This window comes from Myxocyprinus asiaticus, chromosome 35 (assembly GCF_019703515.2).
Source record: "Myxocyprinus asiaticus isolate MX2 ecotype Aquarium Trade chromosome 35, UBuf_Myxa_2, whole genome shotgun sequence".
Classification (NCBI taxonomy): Eukaryota; Metazoa; Chordata; class Actinopteri; order Cypriniformes; family Catostomidae; genus Myxocyprinus; species Myxocyprinus asiaticus.
Genome location: NC_059378.1, coordinates 14,781,864 through 14,804,430, shown reverse-complemented (window position 1 = coordinate 14,804,430; position 22,567 = coordinate 14,781,864). Strand labels below are relative to the sequence as shown.

Below are 22,567 nucleotides of genomic sequence, written 5' to 3'. Positions count from 1 at the left end.
ACATCACGTATTGTGGGTTGTTGCCTGTTTAATCTTTGTGTTTTATTACCTTTCATCCCAGGACCCAGTTTAGCTGCTTCAGAAGGGTAATAAATTAATTTTGTTCCCTCCTTGGGCTGGGCGATATGCAAGAAATATGTTCACGATATTTTTATATAAAAAAAAAAAAAAAAATATTAGCTGAACTCAAAGCACCTCCTGTGCTGAGATGGTCTGAGGTCATTTGCAGCATTCTCACAGACAATACTATTCTTGCAAACATTTTTCAGACGACCGAAACAAAGAAAGAGTGAGAACCGTTTACATCCGCGTGTTCCACAAGACTGCATGCCTCCAAACAAACAGTGCATCAGACATACGCATAGACGGCTTTACTGTCATCTGTTCTTAAAAATATAATAAAGTGTGTTTCTTCAAGCGCGTATCTGTGTCTAACAGCATTTCTTGTGTCATTCCGAATCCAAGACATCTTACAGTTCCCCACCATACAAATTCTATTCGCTTCCTGCAATTAAACGTCTTCTGTCAGTGTGCGTACTTTGCTGCCTGTGTAATTTAATATGTGGTTAAAAGAACATCTGGCTTTCAAGGCGTTATTTAGGTTCATTTATCATGGGTCGCCCTTTTACCCAGTAAAAAATTTCACATCGGAGTTGTCCCTTGTACAGAGTAAAACCGGTAACACCATACACCGTGGCAACCCTAGTGGGGAGTACTATAGGCCACCATCTATTTAGTCCTATTTGGCAAGTAGTAGTATGTATTCAATTTGCAGATGCTTTTACCCAAAGAGACTTACTTAATAAGCAACCAAGCACTGAGTGACTCCAGCCAGGTCTCATAAGCAACCAAATTGGCTCAGTTGCTAAGGAGGGTAGAGTCACGTGGGGTAAACTCCTCTTGGTCGCTGTGTGGTTCTCACGCTCGGTGGGACACGTGGTGAGTTGTGCGTGGATGCCGCGGAGCATAGCGTGGGCCTCCACATGCACTATGTCTCCGCGGTAAAGCGCTCAGCAAGCCACGTGATAAGATGCGCGGACTGACGGTCTCAGACGCAGAGGCAACTGAGATTCGTTCTCCGCCACCCAGATTGAGGCGAGTCACTATGCCACCACGAGGACTTAGAGCGCACTGGGAATTGGGCATTCCAAATTGGGGAGAAAAGGGGAGGAAAAAAAATAAAAATAAGCAACCAAGCAAATGATGTCACTGATTTTCAAGAGTTGGGGTTTTAAAGGTGACATGAGAAACGGCAAATGTTCGCGACGTCACAAAAGTGAGCAGAGTTTAACTTTATCCAAATCAGCAGCAACAGGATGCGCTAAATACCAATGGGAATGCATTTTCTGATACAGCTGAATATTGCAGTCAAGTAGGAACATCTGCTAGAGCCTGGTAGCTCAACTTATAGAGCATGGCCATATAACACCAAAGTTGTGGGGTTAATTCCCAGAGAACACATGTACTGATTTAATGTATATCCTGAATACACTAAAGATAGAAGCGTCTGACAAATGTAAATGCAATCAACCAATCACAGTCAATGTGAATGCCCCTTAACAGGCACAATCCCCCTGGAGTTCAATGCCTTGCACCAGGCCAAAATAGTGGGGCCTCATGCCTTGTTCTTTGCAGAGATCAAACCAAAAACCTCCCGATTAAAAGCCTTAAGCTGTCCCGATTAACACCTCACCTTCAGCTCGACATCCGAAATGGAGCTGTGGAATTATCCCACGATCCTACAATGACCTTATTCACAACTGACCTAAACAGAAATATTTGCTTTTCTTTTTAACTTTGTAATCCTCATTAGCTTTGAAAGAAATAGCTTCTCTGAATCCTCTGGGATGCCAGATGTCTCTTAAGGACACAGCAGATCCTGACTTTAAGGTTGTCCTCAAACAAATATGAAAGGACGAAGGAAAGCTGTGGCAGCAGTTGCATCAAATTCTGCAAGCTAGCAGATACTCCGCAAGGCCTCCGCACCAACTTTAGAAAGTTAGACACAAGTTAAGTGTCTAAATAAGGTTGTGGAACCTGTCTTCTTCACTAGCCCATTTCAATAAAGTGGATTGCATATTCAGTTGTGACATAAGCATTATCTTGGTGCAATTTTACTGAACATCTAGGGGAAACAAAGAATACATTACATTGTGTTGTTACTTTTTGTGTTTAAGGGCATATTTGTCTCCACAGACTTCTGATTGAAAGCCTTGGCTCTATTGAAAAGAATGGGCCACTGATCTACAATGCTGAGGAGCTCTTTTATAATCCAGTTGGATATATGAAGGCAATGCGTGCACAGATTAAAGGGAGGGGTTAAGAATCTTAGTGTATTCGCTCCAAGTTGTTGGAGAGGATCCACTGCTCATGAATATAATAGACCCATGGGCCAGTCTCATTGCTCTTAAACCCTATTCTGATACCAGGACTGCTCCTCATTAACTTTGACACAATAAAAAAGCATGTTGAAAAGAAAAAATTGTAATTGGATAGTACACAATGATGTTGAGTGGAGTGGATAGCAAGTAGGGCTGGGCGATATGTTTAAAAAAATTATATCTCGATATTTTACGGCCTATTGACGATATTCAATATATATCTAGATAATTATGTATTTGCTCTAAAATGGCTCAAAAGTGTGTGTGTGTGGGGGGGGGGGGGGTTGTTCAGAGGAACCATCATTTCATCCAAACAGCCACTGTAGCAAAGTAGATTAAATATTTTAAAGGCATTAAATAAAAATCAAATAATTAGTTTTTCATTAAATAAATGCAAGGGAGAATTAATTTCAATAATTTTCATTGATATGCACTTTATATTTATATTTCATACACAATGACACATATTAGCTTAATAAAAAGCATTATTTACCTTCAAATGTTTTTGCTAATAAATGTTTGTGGATGAACAAGGTGTGCAAAGCTACTTCACTGATTTATTTTTGAAACCACAGTTGCATAAAACTAAATTATTACTGTGGGACACGTCAGGTTGATTATTATTATATAATGCTGAATTATCATTATGATTTGAGTTATACAAAAGTAATATATTTCTGTCCTGTTTACTTCATCTTCACCTGGGGGCTTTTATTTTGACACCAAAAGTGCTGTCGTATTTACTTCAACTTCACAAGGAGCTTTTATTGTGACACAGAAAAGGCAATGTGTATTTGACAGTTTACAATGTTCTGCATTTCCTGAAATGCTGTAATCTCCTCCTTTTCTCTTACTCTGTGCCATGTTTGTAGATTTGTATAATAACTTATAACTGTTACTAATGTTTGGAATTTCACGAATGCTTGAACCTGCATTACTTTGAATTAACAACACTCGTGAACTGATCTGATAGCGCTGCCATGTGCGTGCACACAGATCAGCACGTCACTGGTTTGTTCTGAATCACACACAGACCATGTTTATCTGTCTTTAATCCAGCCTTTTGTGGATTAATAATCACATATGACCAACTTGCCTTTTTGATGTTATTTTGTTTAATTGTGCAGCCCTGAAAGATCGTGAAATAAGTCTATGCGCTCTTTATGAAACTTAATGGTCAAATGAAAGCACATAAAAATTACATAGATTATATTGTTAATATTCGATGTATCGCCCAGCCCTAATAGCAAGTGTACACATGGAATATTTTTTTTTTTTACAGTTTTAAATAATGTCATGCATTATTGAAGATTATACAAGACCATTTGTTGAAACAGCATTTGCAGCATATTTAACTACTCCACTGTGATGTATTTCCATGTTAAAGAGAATATTCAATGTGAAACAATGTAGGACAAATCTTTTATCCATCAGGACCTGGATTGTAAAAAGTAGACTATGATATTATTAGTTGTTAGTATTATTTTCCTGCTTGCCTTATTCCAGAGCACTCCCTCTGTCTGCCATTGGTTGAACAAAACAGATAGTTCCACCCCAAAGTCACTCTTTTGGTTGAGCCAATGTTGGGCTGGTTGGGATGCTCTAATAAACAGAGCAATGTTTTGATAGTGTCACATAGCAAGTTTTTTACACTTTTCAAGGGAATCAACATATGAAGAGCTAACTCACAGTTGTCTCTGCATATTAAGCTAGGATGGGAGAAAGTATTTTAACATTGTAACACTGGTTAGTACAGTAATGTTAATAAGCTTGCCTGATCATATGCACCAAGACCAACTTACAATAAACTCAATGACTAACTTCTCATCAGTCAAACATGAAGTGTGAGAGTTACTCAGAAGGATGTGTTTAAGCACCAGTCCTTATGAAACTTAAGAAAGGAATCTAATTGAATTGCTCAACTTATAAACATAAAATCTGCAAGGGTTTTCAAGCATTTTTCAAACAGACAAAAATATGACAGAAATGTCCTGCTGAAAAAAAAACTTCTTTAACCAGCCTAAGCTGGTTTGCTGGTCTTCGCTGGTTTAAATTGGTCTCCCTGCCTGGCCAAGTTCCCAACCTGCAACAGCTTGACCAGTTGAGACCGGCCAATCAGCAGTTTATTTCGGCAGGGTTCACAATAGCCACGTTTCCACAATCAGGCCAGTGCATGTCAGGGCTCTCAACTGGTCAGCCAGGGCCAATAGACCTCGAGCCTCTAGACTACAATCACTCTATATTCCAACCATCGGACCAATAGCTCCGCAGTGTTGCCCTAAAACCCAAGCTTAATATGCCACCCTGGTGCTAACGTCACACACCGTGCCATTTCACAAGCAGAGGGAAGCTCCAGCTGAGCTATCAAACTCTGGATACAAGCAAGCCCTGGAAATGAACGTGGTGGAGACTGAAGCTACCGTTTGTTTGCTTATTTTGGTCTATGCTTGGTGGAAAGCGAGACCTGACTCAGCAAAACTCCGCCTTTGACACTGACCCAACCATCGGACCAATAGCTATGCAGTGTTGACCTAAAACCCACCCTTAATATGCCAGCCTGGTGCTAACGTCACACACCCCACCCATTTCACAAGCAGAGGGAAGCTCCAGCTGAGGTATCAGACTCTGGAGACTAGCAAGCCCTGGAAATGAAAATGGTGGAGACCGAAGCTGCCATTTGTTTGCTTATTTTGGTCTTTGTTTGGTGGAAAGTGAGACCTGACTCGGCAAAACTCTGCCTTTGACACTGACCCCACCTCAATCCCCAGTTGGCCTTCTTTGGCCCAAGGGTAATCGGTGGGCCAAAGATGCATTTCTGTTGGCCCCGAAGAAGCCCCAAGGAGGCACGATGAAACTCCAGAAGTGACAGTGGGAATGCAAATGGCCCTAGCACGCACTAGCAAACCCTCATTTGGCCAACAGTGGAAACGTGGCTAACATGCAGTAGAACCAGACAGTGCAGGTGAGTCAGTTAGGACACAATGTTTACCCCTTCAGTTCAGTATTAGTCTGTTCTTGACAGTAGTATGACTTAAACGTAAGACTGCCCCATCAGCAGAGAGATATTGGAAAACTTGATACATTGATAAAAGATTGATTGCTAAAAGAGTTCTTGCAGGAAGACATAAGAAAAAAAAAAAATCACACAACATTTCCCATCTCTCCTCACTGGGGACAATGTTTATGAGAGGATATTTACAAATCTGTACTGACCAATTCAATTCTTCAGGGAGAGGAAGAGGAGCTTACAAGAGCTCAATCAAGAAGATTTTCTGATGACAGGATTACTTGAGGTCTATTAGAGGTTGCCACCATTTCATGGTGCATAGGGGAGAGTGGGGTAAGATGTGTCAGTTGGTGTTGCCCCTTTAATATAGGACAAAAGCAGATAAGCCCCAAAGTGGGAAGTGTTTTGAACGTAAGGGCACATGTGAGTTCCAGTTTCCTGATGAAATGCACAAAGAGGGGCACTAAAAGCAAGTTGTAAAGTTGTTAAGGATGTAATACAGTTAATAGGAATAGATATTTTATTAACCCTAATCGTCAGTCGAGTAAAAATGTAATCTTAGTGGGAAAATGGAATCTCCAAATCGCAAAGACATTTACTTCCTGGTTTCAGTGTGAAATGAGAACCTAGGTCTCCACGCTTCTGATGCAACCCACTTCTGGTCCCGCAGTGACTCAACTAGTAATTGTTACAGATAGTTCTACTACAAATTTTTTACGTTTCTAAAAATGAAAACCATAATGTTTAAAACATTTTCACTACATTGAAATATTCTTTATATTGAAACTTGTTCCTGTATGGTTTAAGGTTCTCTTTAAGATGATTTGAATAATATGCAGCAAAATCAGACTGTTCAAATTGAATATTTCAATTTGAAATGTAAAGGGTTTACATTTTTCCTAATGATGATTACCCCTAAACATGGGGCCATTTTACATCATATTTTTATGGTGCTATGTAATAGATACTTTCTTCTAATTTTTGTTGATAGCAGACATTCTGAAATATAGTTAGGTGTATTGGTTTTACCTCTATCTCATCTCTCCTTACCTGGCAGACACCTTAAGTAAACAGTGGTACAACTTACCCCAGTCTCCCCTAATGCCCTATTATAATGACATAATAATTTACATCCCAAACCTACTGTATGCATGTTGTTGCCTTAAATCAAACCATCTTTTTCTCTTGGGTTAAAGAAACTCTTGCATAACTATATATGTAACTCTATTGTTGGGCATCATGTGCTCAGACAGGAGACAAAGGCAGGCCTACACACTGTCATAAAGCCTGACTGAGGCCTATAGGAACACTCAAAGCCTGATAACACGAAAACAGTGCCAAAATCAAACAAAGGGAGTCCAAACAGACTACAGATCCCATCAAGCCTTGCTCACTTTACACCTAGGTGTGAGATTCTGAAGGATCAAAATCTCTATTCCTATTGGAAGAAACGCACGACAGAATGAGTCCCTGATCCATGATGTCATCGAGAGTATAAAACTCTGGAGATTCCTCCTAAGCTTGCTTCCAGCAACAGTATGTGCTGCATCTAGTTGTAGCCCTGCTGCTCCCAGGTGTAGCCTCGTTGCCCAAGAAGTAACGTACATACCTGAACATACAGGTATGGCCATACAGTCTCCATCTCATTGGACGAGCCGAGATTCTCTGTGTTCCACCGAGTATGCTAATGGATCCGAAGGAGACCACCAAGGAATCCGCGTCTCACCCTTTTGCCTGCAGAAGTGAAGAATTCACTGATATCTCCGCCAACCCGCTGAGAATCAGCCACCGTACCGCCCACCAACAAAGAAAGGAAACAGCCTCCCGTCATCATCCGAGCTTCGTGGAACCGAGTCAGAGTCAAACGACGGACGAACACACATTCTACCTGCGTCCTCATGCAACGTCTGGGCAGAGATAGATTATTATAGTGTGTTATTCTTGTGTATCAAGGTTATTGTTTGCACAGTTTACAGACCAATGCTGCTAATAATACTCAAGGTATTACTGTAACTCACTGTTACCACAAATGAGATTTGCTGTGTAGTTGTCCAACCACATTGGGCTGTTTGTGCATTTCCACACGTCTCTGAGTGATAAAACTAACGGTTGCCGTCTCTCCCACGATCGCTAAACCATCGCCCTGTTCTCTCTCTCTCTTGTACTAACTGCACACATACACACACATGACCCCTCACAAACATACCCGCACACACATTTGATGAACAGATAACTTGGCGATAGAGCCCAGCTTTGTCCCCAAGTTATCATACCAGTGGAGACATGGTATAAACGGGCAGACGCCATTAACCAATCTCACTGCCCACATTCACGGCCACATTCTCTGGCTGGAAACCCACCATTTTGTGCACTCCTCTCCTTACACACACACACACACACACACACACACACACACACACACACACACACACACACACACACACACACACACACACACACACATGCGGGCGCGCACGCGCATACACACATATACAACCATTCACATACACACACCTACCCTCCTTATGTTTTGTAGGTTTATCTGTTACCATATCTAATCATGCTACTGTTTAGTTTGTAGTTGGAAGTCGGAAGTTTATCGAATGCATTGTATTGATTATTAATTGATATTACTACATCAATAAACTTTGTTATCCTTTAAAGAGAAGTGTTTTGGTATTGTTCCGCATGCACCTGTGCCAAGGGCTGGCAAAGGACGTCAGTGCTCGGATTCAAGCCTTCATTGTTTACCTTTTGAATGTCGATGTTCTCCGGACGTCGAATTTCCCAAGAGAAAAATCCTATATTGAGACTGCTACACTGTCTGGTTATTAGTCCCTGATTCAACTTTGGTGCCCGGCAATATTAATCCTTATTAATATTCTATTGATTTTGCTAACTGATAGTAATCTTTGATGATAACTATCAATTATCACTTCCACTTAAGTGAAAGAATGGATACTGAGTGATACTCCAATAAAAGTCCAAGTATCTATTCAAAAACATACTTGAGTGAAAGTTGAGTAAAAGTATTCACATTAAATTGTACTTAAGTATTAAAAAAGTAAAAAGTAACTTTTTTTCCTAGCTAGAATGATATCAAGAGAGGAGACTGTGTGAGAGAGGATGCTGTTAAATTCGATTGGTTTGTTAAGTCACATTTTTACTGTATCCAACGTCATACTTCTCCCTCAGTGGCATTCGCAACCTGGTCAATGAATCATGTTACAATAACAACATTTTTGCAAAATGTATTCATCTGTTTGAGAGAACATTTCACTCACTTTTAGGAACTGCCTTGAGACGTGTAATGAACCACATAATTTTATTTTGAAAAAAACATAGTCATGCAGTGTTCGTTGCATGGGAGAAGGCACTCACGAATTGTGATGCACCCAGCCCCTTGAGACATAGAGAAAGATAAAAAAAAATGATAATAAATCAAAATAAGCTAAGAAAGTTAGTAATGTTGTTGGTTTTGTGAATTGTTTTCTGAGATCTGCTTCCAAACCTTGCTGTTGAGCAGATGGATGAATTCAATAAAATTCATAATTAATATTTACTCAGATTCCATTCTTTTTATTATCATTATTACCATCATTATCATTGCTGGTTTTATAGTTATTATTATAATGAATAGTTGCCTAACAACAACAACAATATTAATTCAGCAAATAGGGAGCAGAAATTAATAGATATGATTTAAATATGAAGGCAAGTGTACAAATAAATGACATGTACACATTACAAAAGCCCTTTGTTCTTATATACAGTATATATTTACAACATGAATGATCATTTTTGACTTCATAACTGTCTAATCTGTACCAGTAGCAGGCATTTAGAATAAAGTTTAGGACAAAAACCATCAGTGTTTCTCACTTCGTGCTCATAGTTTTGAATGAATACATCACATTCAGTTGGGCGGTCACATACGATATAGTCGCACAAATATTTCAACGTATCCGAAGCGAACTCCACACCTAGTGACAAACCATTTGAAATGACTAACCTGGTCGGTCATCTGTCGGATGCAAAGAAAAGGCTGCTTCAGTCCAATAAGACGAAAGTTTAGTGAGTACTTTTCAAGTTTAAATAAAATTGTAAGGTGTAAAGTGTCAAAAAATGTATTTGGAAATGTAATTAAGTAAAAGTACAAGTATTCCATTTAAATTGCACTTGAGTTAAGTACAAATCCCCAAAAAATAAAACTTAAGTATAATACTTAAATATTTTTACTCAATTACTTTACACCCCTGCTACAGTCACAAGCCAGCCGTCTTCAGGGGTTAAATCTTCATTACTAGTCATAGCTCTGCCCTAAACCCTTTGAAATGACTCATCTTAATTAGCACCTCACATTTAATTAACTTGCAGAATCCTTGAGGGGCATTTTGATTTAAGAAATTAACACATTTTCCCATTTCCTGACTGTAACTAATTGGTTTGCTTTATTCAGAAATAAGAGCTGCCGTTTATGCAGAATAATACAGTGATAATATGAAATTGGCCACAATCGACAATACAGTGGTGTTAGTAGAGTGCTGTTGATAAATTAGTGTACACTGTACTGTTTGTTCATATGTGATATACTTCATAACTTACTTAATAAGGTGTATTTACTTCACTACAAAGCTGCATTGTACGGCACTTGCTGCAGCTAGATTATAATGTGATGGCTTGCGACGTAGTTAATCATAATACATGTGTTGCGATGTATCTTATCGTGAAGAAAATCAACAATATGCAGCTCTATTAAGAAGAGAGTTTGTTTTTTTGTGAGTTAAAGATGGATCGAAGTGAACAAAAAGAGAGGGTTGTCTTCGCCCATTAAGCACTCACTGCAACAAAATATGTTTTTATGTGTTATTGTTTTCCAATATAAATATCTAAAACCCCTTTAAAACAGCGTACATTTGCTTTAGGAGCTATACTGCTGAACAAAAAAAATTTATCTGAGAATGTTGAATAAAATATTAAATATTTTAATATTCTAAAATATCTAAAAATCCTTAAAACATTTACCTACGAAGAAACATACAGAGAATATATCTTGAATATAAGTATATTTTGACTTTACTGCACTAGCAGAAGTATGAACAAGTGAAAGAACACACTTATTTACAAAATACACTTATATTCAAAATACATTCTCTGAAAGCTTGTCTAAATACCTTATATGTTGCTTCTCATGTTGTTTTAAGGATTTTTAGATATTTTAAAATGGAAAACAAAACACTTGATAACAATATAATTTTTGCAGTGAATTTTTTTACTGAATTAAAATTCAAATGTATTTTTTTTTCCTTTAATTCACTGAATGTCATTTACAGGTATTTTTAAAAGATGATTTTGTCCTCTTTATTGTTAGTAAACACATTTAATAAAACCTTTTTAAGTCAAGGCACAAGCTGAATAGTCGGTTAAGAGCTAATGATTAATCACTGCAATAATCGTCCGAATAGTTGAATAATCATTCAAATAATCATTAGATTAGTCGATTATCGAAATAATCATTAGTTACAGCCCTACTATCCACACTGAAATCTTCTGAATACACAAACATAATACAATACACGGTGATGTTGGGTGCTTCAACCGGCTTCAACACGCCAAAGCAGAGACTCTGGTCTTCACATCTCACATTTTCCTGGTTTGTTTACACACAGGACTGCACGTGTTCCCATTCAGTGGCAGCAGCAGCAGAATGAAACACATTTTTAAATGTTGCGATTGTACCACTTTTAAAAGTTGGCGCACATCGCCGGAAACGCATCAAAACAATCAAAGTCGTCCATGATTACTAAAGACCAACAATTAAAAATAGCACAAATGGGTGCAAAAAAATGGTCCAGGATGCCTTCCAAACAGCACAAAAGCAAGACAGTGGTGCTGAATGAAACACAATGGGGGATCCTTTTTAGAGTTATAACTTGACGTTGCTTCTTTCAAAAGTGGCGCAAGATGTATGATAACGGTCAAAGCCATACATGTTTATGTAGAAAACACATTTAAATCTAGACAGACACATGAAGATATCCTGTGTAAGTCCACTTTGGATGAATCTCCCATGACAGGCCCATCTCTCTCTACTTCACCTGTGTGACTGACTGTGCATCAGTGGGCGGGGCCAAGGGTGTAATGATGGAAATATAGGCATAGCATATGCAGATGTATTTGGTCCTTGTGACGCCACAAGTTCCACTAATTCCAAACGACACATTTTTGCAGCTTGGTTTAAATAAATGCTCTTTTTCTATTAAGGAGGAAGTTTTCATTTCCAAAACAGTTGTTTTTATAGTACAATGACCTCTTATATGTCAAAAGATCAAGGGAAATTTGATTCCTCATGTCATGACCCCTTTAAACTGTGAAATATTGAGAGCATGGCAGTATTTGTTTTACTGCATTTCATTTACGCTGATTTAAATAAAGTACACAATTAATGTATTACAGTAATTATAATCTAATGAGATCAACATTGAGAATAATGGGAATTATAAAAAACTCAAAAGTAAAAAGTCTGGAAGCATTACATTAAAGAGAATTTGGTGGTACTTAAATGTCAGGCTTCATTTGCTTTATACAACTTTGTTTTATTTTGTTCTGATTTTGGGGTGAAATGTAACCTACACATGTTTTCGTGAGATTACCGTCATTCACTTATTGAAAATGGTGCAATTTAATTCAGAACAATAGTATTCGTTCTAGTTAAAATTGTTGATTTAATTAGATTGTGATGGGGGGGGGGAATGGTTGAAAAAGGTAATGCGTGACCTCTGAGTGCTCTCCGATTTTTCTGAGTCTGGTACTAGCATTTTTTTATTCCATTCTGCAAGGTCAGGTGAGCATTGGATGATGACTAGCATTTAACAAGTTGACGAGAGCTCCTTTAGGCCATGACATGCGTTTGTTAGCAGAGCTAAGTTTGGGGAAAACAGCAGAGCATGCCAAAGGATTTAAATAGCAGAGATTTGCATTATGGGGATATGCTTTTGGCTTTATCTCCCATAGACAGACACGGGCTGAAGGTGAAGGCAACTCTTTACAGACATGAATTTTAGCAATTAGCATAGTTAAAAAGGAACATAATTCAGGAGAGAGAGATGTGGAGGAAAGGGGTCAGGTCTGTTGACAAATGAAGTAGTGGTGCACCAATCAGATTTCAAGCAGATACCATTCACCAATATTTTAACTGTGATCGGCCAATACGATCCAATCACTGATGTTTATTTTGAAAGTGCCCCTTGCCACAGTTTTGCAAGTTATTCATCTTATTCAGCCCCGACACTTTTCAGAGCTCCGCTTTTCAGAATTTTGTCATCTAACTTCCTGTTTGTATTGAAGCTAATGAGAAGAGTCTATCAAAATGAATACATAACAACAACATGCTTAAAACTTTTGCTAAATCTAGTGCTGTTTCGGATTCAAAAGTAGGCCTCTCTTAAAGGGATCGTTCACCCAAAAATAACTATTCTCTCATCATTTACTCACCCTCATGCCATCCCAGATGTGTATGACTTTCTTCTGCTGAACACAAACAAAGATTTTTAGAAGAATATTTCAGCTCTGTAGGTCTCTGTAGGTTTAAACTTTTTCTTAACTGACATGGACACAGCAGCCATTTTATCGCAACTTAATTTCCTGTAACTCTAAATACTGCCTCATCATAATCATCATTACAGAAGAATTATCCAAAATGGACTGAAATACGAGTCCCACAGGAGCATTCAAAAGAGGCACCTCTCCTTCAAAAGACTGCCAAAAGTCCTCTGAATGATTACTGCCATCCTAAATGATTGAAAAAGCTTAAACAGCCCTCATGAGCAACAGAAATGGCTATTAACCTTGGCGAAACGATATTCAAATCCGGTTACAGCAAACTTGCTCTACTGTATCCCTGGTGGCCAGGAAATGTAAATGTATTCTTGCTGTGGACAGATGGGAGAGACGCATGCTGTTTGAAGTTCCTGCACCAGAGTCGTCACACCCTCCCACCCCTCACTTAAAATATTCAGCATGCAGCCTCATCCAGCAGACTCCCCTGGTCCTATTTCGACACTCCAGCCGCACTTCCCAAGCTGCCGTGGCAACGTGAGGTGAATGAGCTTTGACGCCTTCAATCTTTATGTAAAGATTTTCTAAAGTCCTTAGGAATACAATGGCAAACATTCCTTTAACTTGGAGATGCAGCTGTGGCGAGGTGAGGGTTGTGCTGGGGAAAACAGCTTTGGGATTATCTCTAGGTCCAGGCAGGAATTTCTGAGGCAGATTTGCCGTTATCTCAAATCCCCTTTCCTTTTTTGGGGTTTTGTCATTGACAAGCCATCTCTAATTTTCAAACTGTCATAAAAGATGGGACTGAACTGCTGTGATACCTACCTGCCAGTCACGGGTCCTGAGCTGCACTAGAGCAGACTGGCAGCTGGCTAATCACTGCCCCTTATCTCTGTGGTAAAAGTCCATAAAAACAAATGCTGTAAAATCTCAGGCACTCTGGTCGAGGAAAGTTGAGTGTGAAGTTCTGCACACTTTACGACGGCTTAGAGCATTGGTGCAAACATCAATGCTTGGAATCACTGATAAAAAAAATAAATAAAAAAAAACAGCTCATTGATCGCTGTCAGAAACTGGCAGACAGCCAGACTCTTAAAAAAGATGGTGAAACATGGACTCATTTCAAACATGAGTTCAAGAAAAATGGAAAAATGCTGCCTACATTTCATTAGTGTCTGAATCGCATCTTGACATTAGTGTTTAACGGGGTTTTTAGATTGTCACTTTATGCGTTTTTACTGATTGAATAGATATCCAATCATGAAAAGACCAAGTGTAAATGCCCTCCAAAAGGTATTCAGTAGTTGAGCACTATTTTAGGTTAAAATGTATATGAATGTGTAAGGAGAAAATTTATATTTTAGGTTCTGTAACTGGTCACCATTTCTATAAAAAAAAATGCAAAAAAATGTTAACCACCTTTTTGCATTTGCTAGTTCATTTTTCATTTTTAAGAGTATACTGTACACTCACTGAGCACTTTATTAGTAACACCTGTACACCTATTATTCATGCGATTATCTAATCAGCCAAACATGTGGCAGCAGTGCTGTGCATAAAATCATGCAGATACGGTTCAGGAGCTTTAGGTAATGTTCACATCAAACATCAGAAAGGGGAAAAAATGTGATTTCAATGATTTTGACCGTGGCATGATTGTTGGTGCCAGATGGGCTGGTTTGAGTATTTCTGTAACTGCTGATCTCCTGAGACAGGTTCAAGCAGACAGAAAGGCTATGGTAACTCAAACAACCTCTCTGTAAAATTGACGTGAGCAGAATAGTATCTCAGAATGCACAACACGTTGAACCTTGAGGCGGATGGGCTACAACAGCAGAAGACAACGTCAGGCACTTTATAAGGACCATATTGTTCCTAATAAAGTGTACAGTGAGTGTAAGTACTCCTATCAATAGTTTAGTTTAGTCTATCAATTAATTTGAAGTCATAAAAACTGCATGCACAATTATAAAACAATCAAAATGTTGTTTTTTTAGATGGAGTATAGCATGTCACACCATAGGACATGTCAATTTGCCAAGAGTATTTCATGACAACTACCCATTTGCATATAACAAGGCAATAGTAAATCAGATTTGTATGTTATGCAAAGAACATTTAAATGTGGCCAAGTGTAAATGGAATAATCGTAGAGCAATCTGATCGATCAAAGCCTGGAGGTCCTTCACTACTCTCTATTCCTAAACAGGTCTTAAGTCATTTCAATAAATAAATATAATATTAGTGCACTTGGCACAATGTACTTTCTCATTAGAGCAGGGCGCTCTTTCAGATGGATGATGCGTGTGTCCTGTTGCAGCGGGTTGCATCTCATTATACCACCAAAATGAAAATATATGCTGCTATTAGCACCTCATGCACTTTCCACATATTAGTGCAGCAGAGTGGACTGCAAAGAGTAATGAAGTGATGTCCTATTTATTAAATCGGTGTTGATCCAATGTCATTTTTATCTGTAGAACCTCTCTGTATAACATTAAAACTCAAATAGACAAAAATAATAAGGTCAAAAAATAATGGCGATTAGAAATTAAGTGTATTTAATGATTTAGCCTAGTCATTTAATTAACATAAATTGAAACTGAAATGCAGTACCAAATGTCAGACTTCTGTGATGACATCAGTCTAAGGTATGCTGTGTTCTGAGAGCTGAATTAATAATCAATAATAATACACCTCAGGGCAGAACCTCAAATGTTTCGAGGCCTTGTACTGTGTATAAACTGGTAAAAAGATTTATGAGGTGGACAATCTTTTTGTGAACTAATTTCTAAACACAATATTTTTCAAGCAAGGTTATTACAGTTAACTGAATCTAAAACTGAAACGAAATTCCAAAAAAATAACGTGGAAAAACTAAATTAAAACTAACATTTTTTCCAAAAAACCAAAACTAAACTGAAACTATCATGTATTGCTTCAAAACTACCTAAAATGAAATAGAAATGATCATAAAATATTTTCAGTTTACATTTTTAATACTTTGACTTGTGCATGTTACAAAATCTTTTTTGTTTCTTGTAATGCCTTCATCGGTTACATCGCAAACATGCCTTCTACTGGCCATGAGTTTCATGTGCGTGTGCCCACATTCAGTTATGTGCTCAATGTTTCAAGATAAATGAATAAGTTTGTTTAATCACATCATCTACTGCTGTTCAAAAAATAAAGGGATACATATCTCCACATTGTAAGTCCTTTGGGTTGCTTTTACCATGTTGTATGTCAGCCTAGATATAAACTGTGGACTAGGGATGGGACGATATGGTTCTCTCACAATTCAGTTCGATATACGATATGAGGTTCACGATTTTTATAATCTCGATATGATATAATAACGTTCAAATGACCAAATATTACAGATTTTGTTTTTTGTTTTTTCTGAAAAAAATTTTGAGCAAAATGCTCATTATAATTTCTCATCAAAATAAAGTTCATTAATACACAATATAAATGCTCAAAGTTTAAATAATAAGAGTTGTTCATAATATACCTTTCTCTATAAGAAAAGATCACACACAAATAAGCTTTCAAAAATTGTGTGTTACATTCAGGCTGATCGGGTGCAGAACAAGCAATAGAACTGAACAGAACCTGTCCTAAAAAAAAGTATGTGAAAGTTTATTTATATTTTAATAATTTGTTTCTCATAATTATAATCAAAAATTAACTCTGTAAAAATACAAACATTTCTACATTATATTAATATTATATCATGAAATTGTATATATAATAATGATATGAGCTATCGCTGTTTGAAATAATGTATATAATTTACAAGTAATAACACTGAGCTTACATTCATTTGTATAAGAAATGCTAAAAAGGTACTGTCACTTTAAAGGTTCAATGAGCAGCTCAAAGTGTTCTTGTTCAGCAAACATTAACAAGAATCTCTTGGCTTCTTTAGTGCATCCATGCTGCGTGAGATTAAAATAATATTTCTTTTTACTTTTTTGTCTGACTGAAAAGAACAGAAAGGATATTAAGACACATTATTCTATGAAAGTGGAGTGTGCCTCATCTTTGATGGACACATTACATGGAGGAAACCATCCACTTTCTCAAGCACTTTTAATCAAAACAAGGCAATTTTCCAGGAATTCTAGTACTTATATTTCTAAAAGCTAAATTCAAGCAATTCAAGGACCTTGTGAACCCTGTAAACAGTGTAGAAAAAAGCAGAGTAGTGGTAAAATCAAGCGATAGAGAGGTTATATTGTTTGATGGGTCATTTCACTTACGATCACATTGACAGAAAACAATGTTGCAAATTTTGAAATATCGAGTTATGCCACGATATGGTACGTAATGTTTTTTGGTTCGCGATATATCGAAATTTGGTATGTCGTTCCATCCCTACTGTAGACCTATGTATAATCTGGACTGGATAGGGAATAGTTTACTTTAAAGAACATTAAACAAAGAAGTCCCCTGCCAAGTTATCTGTGTTGACTGAAATAGAAATAAAAATAAAAACTAAAATATATCGATACAGTAAAATAAAAATGAAAACTCAAATTAATTGAAAAACTAAAACTAAACTAAAATTAAAAACACAGTTGATAAAATAACTGAAACTAAACTAAATATTAATTTGAACTTGAAAACGAAATAAAAATTAAAACTAAATAAAAAAAAAAAAAAAACGCAAAACTATAATAACCTTGCTTTCAAGATGGGTATTAAAGGGATAGTACATAATTTCCTCACTTATGTTGTTCCGAATATGGATGTGCACGGATAGTCGTTATTTGGTTAACTGTTTGACGTGCCTGTATTCGAACACCAAAATCACTATACGGTTATTTTATTAATGCAAGAGTTCTTCAATCTAACCTGAGCCCGAGGGGACCCAACAAACTGTCCGGTTTCAGGCAGGGTTCAGGACAGTTTTTCAGGTATACGGTGAGTTAGGGGCTGTTCATACGTGTTTTTGCATGTGTTTGTGCTGTTTTTAACAGAAAAGGCCGAGCACTCAGGTTTGGCCGTTAAATTACAAATTTTCCATTGGTTGCAGGCAGAGACAGTTTGATTATTTTTTTTTTTTTTTACTTAAATGAGTGTTTTTTTTATAATTTGAAGATATGTATTGTGCTATATAGGCTCATAGCTCACTGTGCACTTTATTCCCTGCTATTTTGAGTAGTGTTTGACGCATATATAGATTAAAATCATTGTTCTTTCCGAGTCCCATCGAATAACCATAACCATTTGTGAACCCTCGCTGTTATCCAAATATTTCAAATGGTTAACATGCATATCAGTTCCAAATCCATAAGACTTTATTTCATCCCTGAAACACAAAAGACGTTATGCAGTATTAGTCTCAGCCGCCATTCACTTTCATTGCATATTTTAAATACAATAAAAGTGAATGGTGACTGAGGCTGACATTCTGCCCAACATCTCTTTTGTGTTTCATGGAAGAAAGTCATACAGGTTTGGAATAACGTACAAATTTTGGTCACACCACCCACCCCTACACTGTAAAAAAAAAAAAAAAAAAAAAATCCTGTTAAATTTACAGTGAAAGACTGGCAGCTGTGGTTTCACTGTAAAAAATACGGTAACCACATTTCAGGCTTTACGGGATGTAATTTTGATGCCTGTATATTTTACAGTGCATTACCGTCGTATATATTATTAAATAATAAACTTGATATATTAACCTTCTGAAACTGTAAAAATCTGCTTTTTACTTTATAATGTATTGTTAATCACCATAGTAATTACAAAAGGACACAGGCCCTTCCTGGAGCAATGACCAATAAACATGTAGAGACAGTACTCAGTGTCACTCACACAAACACTTAACACCATCAGGGTAACACATGTGAAATTAAAATTATACAATAAACATTAACTAAACTACATCAAATATAACACAGAACACCCCAATGTACATAACTGATATTAAAAATAAGAAGAAACATAACTATTCCCATAAAATAAAACGAAATGAACTGGGTCACGCAGGGAATTCTGAGAACCCCGATTATTGTTTTTTACCGTATTTTTAAAGGTGCAATATGTAACAATTTTCATGTAATATTCACCCTTTTTTTTGCCAATGTGTGAACGGCTTGTAACGCAACTTAAAAAATGAGCCCTTCCCAGACTTCCTAGGTTGCCTATTAAAGCCTGTAGACTGATTTTCATGCGAAGGGAGCGGGTTGCTTTTGCCAGGAAAATCCAAAGGATGTGAAGTTTATTCACACTCCCGAGAGCCTTGCCTCAGACAGTAATACCTTCTCTTCCGCTATTCAACAGCGACAACAAACTGCAACACTAGGTAACGTTATCTTAGAGATGGAATCCAGCAAACGTCCGGCTCCCAGCACAACACCGACTCCTACACAAACTCAGAGTAAGCCAAAAAAACAAAAAACATTTATCTACTGGAACCCATCTGGCTAAGCGGAAACGTGATCATGGTTGAGCAAAAAACTAGAGTGAACATCGGCAGGGCATTTGATTCCTGGAGGGACCTTCGTTCGGTTTTGGGGATCAAAACTGACCCTCAATTGCCGCTCTTCTTATTGGACAGGTAAGCTTACATAACTGCAAAGCATGCAAAATATAGTGCCATAAGGATTGATCTGTGTAATTTTAGCTAAACTACAATAACACATTAAATGAATGCTAGACAATGTTCAAGATAATGCAAAAAGACCCATTCATTAGTGTAACATAACTTGGTTATACAGAAAATATATACATTCAATTATTATAAAACAATAGTGCATCGATATATCAAAATGACAGTTGTGATGGAATCACATCAATACTGAATTGTGTCAACATATTTATAATGTACAGCCTATTTTATAAACAGCTACTGTCATCATCCACCAAATTTAGCTAACAGCTATTGATAAAGTTGGCTAGCTTGTTAACTCTGACATAGGCTATCATATAAATGCAGTCAATGTATCATGCAAAGAAAAGTGATTACTTCAAACTACAGACTCACATAGTCAGACCTATATCCACACTTTTTTTTTAGTCCTGTTCCAGCACTGGAGAGTCAAATATAATATACAATCTCAAAGTTTGTATTAAAACAATCATAACTGTGTAATTTTAATTATGCTATCTCATCTGTCAGCATGATGCCGGTGAATCACGTTGTCTCTTTGTACGTTACGTCATTGTTTTGGTCGATGCTTGCTCGCTCACATCCCTATGGAGTGTGTGCACGAGCGCGAGCACGAGCACGAGCAACAGGTAGCTGGCTGCAGTTCACTTAACGGCCACAGGTGTCATTAATAACAAGGGTTTCGGAATCTTACATACTGCACCTTTAACAATTTACCGTAAAAAGTACATGTACTCTCTTGTTAAACATAATATAAATTTTTACTGTTAATTATACATAAAATCATACTTTTAACATTTAAAAAAAATAAAGTAAAACTACATATATTGTCTTTTTAAATATATTTAAAAAATTGTACCGAATATTTTAAGTTAACTACCCGTTAACCAATTAACGTTTTTTTACTGTAGCATTTTTACAGTCTTTTACCGTATAAAAAAAAAAAACAGTACTCTTTACATGCATGTATAAATGTAACTACAGTATCTTTTATATTTATGCATGCCTTATAAGTTGGTTAAACCAATGACCTTGCAGCTACAAAATCTTACTAAAAAGAACAAAAGCAAGCCTTAAAGAGAGCAAAAGCCTCTGTTCTTAGATAAGCAAGATATTTGCTTTATGTGCCAACAGCCCCTGAACTATTTAGGGATATCAGTCAGGATAAAAACTGAAAAAAGATACAGGACAGATCATTAAATGACCTACTTGAAACTTTTATGTATAGAAACTTTTTTCTACAATGGCAAAATATAGCCTTTAACTTTCCAGATATGTCTGAATTTCCATTGAAACTGAACAGTTGATCTACTGTACTTTGTCCTGTTTTAAACATCTGATTGCATTTTGCATGTAATAAAGAGCACAGGAAACTGAGTATTTAAAATCAAACAATACCAGCACAAGGCGAGATATATATATATATATATATATAAGCATCAAACATCAAAATTCTCATTATGTTGCAAGACCAAAAAAGGAACACATCATTGATCAAAGATGTTTATATTACATCAAGGATTATGACATATAAAACTGCATCCTTCTTTAGCCATATGTATAATCCTAAAACAAATATTGGAATCAACCTTTAAACGTTTGCTACAGACTGACAGCAAATGTTATTGCCCAGCTCAGCAAAAATGGTTTCATCACTGATGGGTCAAAGGCTGATAGATAGAGGGGATTCTGGCCTATTGCTCAAAGACTGAAAGAACAGAGGACACAACTGAAGGTGAAACAATCATTCCATGTGAAGGCTTGTGAAAAAGAGCATAAAACCCACCAAAACACGTACATATTATGACAAAGTATCATCTTTACTAATCAGTATTCCAGAAGTTAAATATCAGCACAATGCATGCTTTACTTTACATTTCATCACAGTTTACTCCTTTAGGATTTTAGGATAATATTTTAGAAAATAACCTTTAGAATACAAAATCTAGAAAATAATCTTTATAATAGAACCTCTAGAATCTAGAATACAATCTTCAGTATAGAATAGAACCTTTTGAATTTAGAATGGAATCAAGAATAGACTTTTTGAGGAACAGAATAATAGAATATCTAATAAAATTATTACAAATCAGAGAGCAGTGACAGTCATGCAGCTTTATAAATACAGTTATTTATGCTTACATAACTTATCAAACACCTTGTATAAGGTTAAAGTGCAGACTCTCCAAAGCAGTTACAAATTTGGATGACCTTCTATTGCTCCTTAAATTCCATTCAAGTATCTACTCAGGTCTCTAGTCAAATAGTGCGCATCAGGTATTGTTGCATATATTTTACAGCTCCGTGCAGAATAACTCATCATGTTAGCAGCTTCAAACTGACAGACAGCGATTTTGTCATGCAGTATTGCAGTCTTTCTGTTTGTCACAGCATGTACTTATAGATAAACGTAAATATCGCCGCACTGTTACCTTGTTTCTGTTCACAAACAGATGTTTAGTATTCACTCCACGGAGTCCTCTCACCACCGCCTGACAAGCCATGGATGCCGCCATGTTGAACCGGAAGTAAGTCCTGGAGCGCTGACACGTGTGTGAGAGAGTGAGTGGGAGAGTTGAGTGACGTTTAAACAGCAGAGAAACCTGTGTGACAACCACGGTAGCATCTGCGTCACCACTCTGTAGCCAAAATGAAAATAGTTTACGTACATAGTCTGCATACATAAATCTATGGTTAATTAAATAAATATATGCAAATGTTAACTTAAAATCTTTGTCTTGATTTAAAAAAAAAAAAAAAAAAGGTTCATGGACACGTGTCAACCACCCATGTCTTGTCAGATACATACGCAACGCCACTATATAGCCTAATACATTTTACATACAAAATAAAGTAATTATGTATATATAGTGAATACATAATATGCATAACAGTTAATTATATATTAAATGTATAATTAAGAGAAATAATACATATTAAATATATTATAAATAATATTCATTTACATTCATTGACATTATATAACTTAAAACACACAAC

At 36.8% G+C, this 22,567-nt stretch overlaps 1 protein-coding gene across 2 annotated transcripts in view; it reads right to left on the bottom strand.

Annotated features, from left to right (window-relative positions):
- Positions 1 to 22,130, bottom strand: part of LOC127426279 (succinate--CoA ligase [GDP-forming] subunit beta, mitochondrial) — a 155,716-nt gene extending 133,586 nt beyond the window's left edge. For both annotated transcript variants that reach the window (XM_051672976.1, XM_051672986.1), the window contains exon 1: positions 22,000 to 22,130. In XM_051672976.1, coding sequence (XP_051528936.1) covers positions 22,000 to 22,083 — 84 coding nt within the window. In that variant the 5' untranslated portion in view covers positions 22,084 to 22,130. The remainder of the gene's footprint in view (positions 1 to 21,999) is intronic.
- Positions 22,131 to 22,567: the final 437 nt, after the last annotated feature.